The sequence below is a fragment of the Sprattus sprattus genome, assembly GCF_963457725.1.
Source record: "Sprattus sprattus genome assembly, chromosome: 15".
Classification (NCBI taxonomy): Eukaryota; Metazoa; Chordata; class Actinopteri; order Clupeiformes; family Clupeidae; genus Sprattus; species Sprattus sprattus.
The window spans coordinates 30,526,960-30,534,151 of record NC_137913.1 but is presented as its reverse complement, the minus strand read 5'-3'; the positions used below and the strand labels follow the sequence as shown (position 1 = coordinate 30,534,151).

The 7,192-nt window shown below is 43.0% G+C and overlaps 1 protein-coding gene across 1 annotated transcript in view; it reads right to left on the bottom strand.

The window, feature by feature from the left end:
* Positions 1 to 1,749: 1,749 nt before the first annotated feature.
* gpat2 (glycerol-3-phosphate acyltransferase 2, mitochondrial) overlaps positions 1,750 to 7,192 on the bottom strand; it is a gene marked incomplete at both ends in the record, with an annotated part of 99,633 nt that continues 94,190 nt past the window's right edge. The window contains 5 exons of the mRNA XM_080852376.1: positions 1,750 to 1,866; positions 2,014 to 2,069; positions 2,847 to 2,915; positions 5,329 to 5,449; positions 6,343 to 6,465. Coding sequence (XP_080708502.1) covers positions 1,750 to 1,866; positions 2,014 to 2,069; positions 2,847 to 2,915; positions 5,329 to 5,449; positions 6,343 to 6,465 — 486 coding nt within the window. The remainder of the gene's footprint in view (positions 1,867 to 2,013; positions 2,070 to 2,846; positions 2,916 to 5,328; positions 5,450 to 6,342; positions 6,466 to 7,192) is intronic.

Below are 7,192 nucleotides of genomic sequence, written 5' to 3'. Positions count from 1 at the left end.
TTTAAGGTCTGGACATAATGGAGTTGACTAATTGAAAATACATTTATTTTCATACATGTTTATTTGAAGTTGCTTATGTAGTGTGGTCTGTTCTTTGGGAACCTGTTAGAGGAGTTTTCAAGATTTTGTCTGCCATTAACTTGTAGCGCGTCAGTACAACCAACAGGGGGTGCTGTTACTTTTCGATGTGGATTTTTGAGCGGAGACTTTAGTCTTTCACTTCAAGGGCCAACAGTGAGGGCAGTATGTCTACATCTAAGGCATGTTCTAACCATTTTTTTGGAACTTAACCTATTATTTACATGAACGAAATGTAACAACACATCTTCTCAGACAGGCAGAAGGACACTTTAGCCGTACGGACAGGTTGTCAGTGGATGAGGATGTTGTGCAGCACAGTCATTCAGTGATAAGAGTTTTACTGGTCCAGGGCCAGTTCAATCACAGGCAGTCTATGTCTATGAGCTCAATCCAATCTCTTTGCAAACTCTCGTTAAGCAAGATGCAATTTGAATGGGATCGTGCCACTGGGTTCCACTGGGAAGTGCTCTGCTTTAGACAATCAATCTGCTCTATTTTATTATGGTGCTTTGGTCAGTGCGAGGAAGAGCAGAGTCTGCTGGACTTGCCTTTAGCATCTTTCCACTACACCAAAACCAAACCACATCTTCACAATGTTAAAGCAGTTTGAGACTGCCCTTCTCAGTTACTCTTATTTTGAGTGTGTGTGTGTGTAAGAGAGCAAAAGATTGTAAGTGTATGTAAGCTTTGGTGAAAAGTCTTGTGTAAAGAGTAGTGTGACATTTTAAATACCCTTTTTTAGAGAGTGTGTGTTTGTGTGTATATAAGAAAGAGAAATTTTAAGTGTGTGTACCTTGCCGTGAAAAGTCAGTGCATAGCATAGAATTAGAGGTTTTAAATACTCAAAGCATGATTGAGCATCTCTTTTGTTACCTAATAAGAGAAAGAGAGTGAGTGTGAGTGTGTGTCTGAGGAAGAGAAAGACAAAGGACTTGTGTGATTGCAGGAGACAAAGGGTGAAGGAGACAGAGTATTGTGCTCATTTACGGGAGAACATAGAGTAATGAAGGAAGAAAAGCGGCATTGATTCTCTAGAACATTCTTGTTTTAACATTCAGGACTGATCCAAACAGGAGCACACACTGAAGCTCAAGCTTTGATGAACCAACAATAACAAAAGCAAAATAAGCTTGTCCTTGCGGCAGTCCTCTTCAGAAACGCTTTCCCCCATAAAACAGAAGTCCATTGTTCTGTTTTTAGTAAATGTAGTCTTACATAATCAAAAGGTCGTCTTTGTAATAACTACTCAGCATCATTAACAGGAAAGACACCTACATTTTTGGACCAGTGTTTAACAAAAATACAACACATTGGCAATGGCTTAGTATGTGACTAGTTAACTCAGCATACCACACATTATAACGTAATCAATAGCTGGGGATTTAAAACAGATACAAGTCAAACTTCAGAGCTCTAAAGAAACAGATGTACTCATTTTAATAAAACTAAAAAAAATTGCTGTGAAATGGTTGAGTTCTTGGCTAGGCTACAACTGCCATACTCCAAAAACAGTGATGAGCTGGTGATAATGAGAATGTTAATGTCTGTTGATTGCATTCTTTTCATTGGATGATTCTGCATTGATGAAATGGATTGTGTGAGGGAGAGCCAGAGTGAGTGAATGTGTGTGTGTGTGTGTGTGTGTAGCTATGTGTGTTCGGAGCAGTGCTAGTTGTAGAGATACTGGGAGACAAACTTGAGCAATTTCTCTCGGTTCTCCATTAGCTGGAATACTGGACTCAGATTCAGATGAACAAGGCTGTTCTCCCTTTCATCAGTCAGAACCTGCATTACACACACACACACACACACACATACACACACACACACACACACACACACACGAGGTGAGAAGACTTTAAAGTACCAGGTCCCTGGTCCCACGGTTCCTCATATGAAGAATATTGAAATTGTTTAACGGGCATCACTCACCCCAAGGTCAATGAGAGTGCGAACTGATGTTTTCACCAGGTCCATGGAAGAGCTCTCTGTTTCACACATAGACAGACACAGACACAGACACAGACACAGACACAGACACAGACACACACACACACACACACACACACACACACACACACACACACACACAGGAAATCAATTTACCACTGCTCGGGCAACCATCATGTTTTCAATTACACATCATTTGTTTTCATTTATTTGCTGCCCGAATCAAAATATCTTCAGATCCAATCAACGGGTCGGAGTAAGGGTGTTTCTTGAGACTCTAATCAATGACACAGCTGTTGTGGTTACAGATTAAGAGTTCCTATCCCACCAGGAGTAGAGGAACAGTGAGTCGGTTCTGTTTCTTTGAGTTCCATCCAACACTCTCACTACCTATTAAATTTCCCATAAAAAAGCATATTACTGAAACTTCAGCGTCAGCTGAAACTCTATTTAGGACTTCAATAGGGTGACCTCTACGGAGATCTGTGTGTGTGTGTGTATATACATTTATAAGCAAGTGTGTCTGTGTGTGTGTGGGTGTGGGTGTGTGAGAGTCTATGACAGATGTGTGCGTATGAGCACATGTGGTGTGTATGTACAGTGTTTGTATGTATGTATCTGTGTGTGTGCAAGTGCCAACTATCGGGGCACTTTTACGCAGTCTCAAAGCAGGAATCAATGGGTCAGCATTCTATGAAGCCTCAGGAGAGAGTGTAAATCAGATTAAAGATTACAAGTGTGTGTGTGTGTGTGTGTGTGTGTGTGTGTGTGTGTGTGTGTGTGTGTGTGTGAGCAGGTACAGTATGGTGTCTTACCATGGTGCCCTCTGTCCAGACTGGCTTGGCTCTGCACATAGGCATGAAGCTGGGTCAGACAATCAGATGCTGCAAGGTGAAAAGATAAAGTTGGGAAGCTGTTACATTTCATCTCTGGAGGGAAACATAGGCACAGTTGTCAGAGGGTGGTGGCAGCGGAGTAGACAGGGGCATGCAAATGCCAGGTGCACTGCAGATGAGAGTGTAGAAGGGCAGAAGAGACCTGCTTAGGAGTAGGCAACACGTCACAGCTAATGTTGCACGGTGTACCGGTACTAGAAAGGTACCGCGCTACTCTTACATTAAAAACGGTACGATTTTGCGTATTTTAAGTATTAAAACAGCACGCACTCACTGTTCCGCTCCTTGTCAGGCTGCCGGCGTGGATTGACTGCAAGGGCGGGGCTGCCCAGCTCACACACATGCAGAAGGCAGCCCTCACTCACAGCGAGTGATCTCAGGGGAGACATGGCCTCATGTGCAAGAGCTCTTGCCAACAGTCCTCGGCTTGTTTGAATAAAAAGATGCTTCGAAAAAATAAGTACCTCGGATACGAAGCAGATTGTGAAGGAAAGCCACACAGAGACCCGTCTGTAAAGCATGCTTTAAAGCCACTTTGGCAAAGGGAGGCAACACGTCAAATTAGGGCTGAACGATTAATTGCATTTGCGGTTTAATAGCGATATGATGAGACGCTATTTTCAAACCGCAACTTAAATTAAAACCGCGATTAAAAAAATTAAAGTTTTTTTTTTTTTTTTTAAGATGGAAAATTTTGCACACAGTGATTAAAGCCGCATAACGTATTACTTGCTAATCGCTGACGAGATGCTAGTGGCTCAAACTAGCGAAATCTCTTGAAATGGGCTTACTTTGACACTATGACCAACTAGTTAGTCAACAACTGTCCTAACACAGTCAAACATCAAGCAAGTGCAACACAAGACGGCAAATAAGCTACTTATTAGTTCGGCAGACGGTAAAAACCAGGAGGCTTCAGGCACACCTACATAACGCAGTCATTTGCCTACGGACCCTGGTATGGCAATGGCACAGAGGCGATTCTCCATTATTAAAAGTCATTGTAGCGCCCCAATTTTCAAAGCTGTTATTTTAAGGTAAAACTGCTTATCCTAACCCTAACCCTGAAGTACAATTACTGCATAAGGCCAATTTAAAAAAGTGCATGCCTTGTGTTTATACTTGACTTTGTTTAAATAACTTAAATGCACAGTGGCAAAGCCACCGATTTGTATCTGTAATGAGCAGTTTCATACAATGGTAAAATGTTGGAAAGAATATTTCACACTAAATGTATCTAATATTGTGTCATATTTAAATCATTCAGTACGTTTTGTTGGAGAAAAAAAAGAGGATAACATTTGTTTTTTAAATCGCATATCGAATCGCAATCGCAATATTTTGGGGAAAAATCGCAATTAGATTATTTTCCCAAATCGTTCAGCCCTACGTCAAATATGGCAAAGCACCTCTCAGACAGACACACCGGACTATTCAGAGAGTTCAAAGAACGACAGGTTAGCAAATGTGATTATAAACATGAACAACCCCAAGCTCACCCATATACAGCCTAAGGGCTGAAACACACCAGACGCGTATACGCGTATACTATTCTAAAACGTATACTCTTCAAAAACATCTTGGCAAAGTGCAGCAGGAAAAACAGCCGCAGGCGCACCAGGCTGTGGTGTTATCGTATCAGTGGTATCGTAACGTATTTGTGGTATTGTATAGTATTTGTGGTATCGTATTGTGAGTTTCGGGTGTCGTGATATTTTGGAAGGTATAGTATCGTAGTCATAATTTTGGTATCGTGACCACCCTAGTCATGGTTGCTATGGGGTTGGGCAGTGGGTACCCTGGCATGCATGTGGGTGTGCAGGCTTTGGGGCGTTAGAGTGGCAGCAAAGAGTTGGCAGAGACGTGGACCCCCCTGGTGCAGGTGTAAGTTGAAAGGGCCCGTGAGTTCACAGGTAGGGTGCCGTGAGTACACAGGTAGGGTGCCGTGAGTACACAGGTAGGGTGCCGTGAGTACACAGGTAGGGTGCCGTGAGTACACAGGTAGAGTGCCGTGAGTACACAGGTAGGGTGCCGTGAGTACACAGGTAGGGTGCCGTGAGTACACAGGTTGGTGTAATGGGAGTGTGCAGGTTTGGTCGTGTGAGTCTTGGTCGTTTGGTCGTGTGAGGGGAGGGTGGTGTGTGTACATTCAGTAAATCCCCAGGTCAGAGTCTGAGACTGACCTGGGGTCATTTCCCCATCCTGCTCCCACTCCCAATCTCTCACCCACTAGTTAGCCGTCTCTCGACACAGTTCCAGCTCAAGAGAGACTAAAAGCCCCCAAAGTAAACGAAGGGTGTGGGTGGTAGAGGGACACAACAGATGTGGTACATAAGTGGACGGCCCTGGCACAGGTGTGGGTGGACTGGGGTAGTGGGTGCACAAGAGGGGTACAACAGACCTGGCAGTGGGGTAGGCAGCAGGTGTAAGCCCTGGATGGCCCAGCACAGCGCCCTCAGCTGGACACTCAGCAGACTGCAGAGGAAGAAGAGCATGTCTGGGAACTGGGCCGGTTGACTTAGCTATGGAGGAGAGGGGAAAGAACACACACACACACACACACAAAATACCATTACCCTTGGTGAGACCTCCCACACAGTTGGAGCCTCTGAGCATGTGTGCCCTGGATCCCAGACAATTTGGCACCAACTTATCCAAGGACTTCTTAAGTTTAGCCCCAGGCTAGACATTAGTTAGCTTGAGAAAAGCTTTAAGCTTAAAAAAAAAAAAAAAAACGTATGAACCATTTGTTTCTGCACCTCTGGGTAGTGTCTAAATCATTTCAAAGCTTCAGGACTCTGCTTATTCTATTATACTAATGACACACACTTTGCTGTTTAAACACCTTAATTATTTTAAACCACATTTAAACCACGTCCAGTACGTCAGAACCTCATGTGCCCAGTGTGTGAAGGTTTGAGATAAACTACTGATTTTGAACCCCATTTAGACCACGTCATGTACGTCAAAACCTCATGTGTGAAGGTTTGAGATAAACTACTGATTTTAAACCACATTTAGACCACGTCCAGTACGTCAAAACCTCAAGGGGCCAGGGTGTGGAGGTTTGAGATAGACTACTAATAAGAATTAGCCTCCTGATCAACACATTACACACCAACAATGACTCAAAGAAAAGTCAAGCACATTCACGTCCATCAAGTCCATTAATTTGTCGATATAGTATAGTAAGTCATTTGTGGTTCTATGAAGGAGTAGGGAGCTGTGTGTGTGTGTGTGTGTGTGTCTTTTAAGAGCATGCCCATGGTTCTTCATGGCCTGTCGTTCTCTGTGTGTGCGTGTGTGAGAGAGAGAGTGTGTGTATCCCTTGTGGCAGCAACCTTGGTTGCTTATAATTGTATGCTGTGTGTAATTATTTGAATGTGCGAGTGATCGTGTGTGTATGTGTATGTACCTTGTAGGAGCGAGCTTCCTGCTCTCCACAGTCTGAGTCACTGTCATCTGATTCATCCGCAGCGTTCCACCTCAGAGTGCCCTGCCTCTTCATGATGTCACACACTGGAGCACCCCGTGGAACCTGCAGAACACACACACACACACACACACACACACACAGAAAGGACTTAATGAACTTTTCACATTTGATCCTAAAAGATACAACTCACACATATTTACACACAGACTGACTTTCAACTGTGTTTATACTTACATTCTTAACCCTAGACTGAGTGTATGACAAACACAAACAAACTCTCAGATACACCCCCCCCCCACACACACACACATACAAACACATACAAAAAACTGTTCATATATGCATACAAATATATATGCCCATATGCATGCAGACACAAATAAACACATCCCATATAGACAAAAACAAATGCTGTCACCAGGCTATTTACAATAGTACGGGATTTCTTGTAAAAAAAAAAACGTTTCTTGTAAAAGCATAATGTAATCCACTATTTCTCTCCAGCCTAACTGTTTAAGTGGACACTTGTTGGCTGACTGGCTGATTGTTTTATTTTGTGTGCCTTGGCCTGTGGTTCTGTGCATTTGGAGATAATTAAAATGTCCAGCTGATCTATCCCTCTGGTCAATTGGCTGGTCGAGGAGCTGCTTAGTTAATTGCTCTAAAAGACATTTATTTTTATTTTTTAAAGTGCAACCATCTGATGTCCCTACCAGACCAAACCTCCTCCATCCCTTAAAGACACAACCCTTAAAACAATGTTTGTCTTGAGTCACTTTGACTTACAGTGATTTGCAACAAAAACAGTTTTCTAGATGTTTTTGTTGAT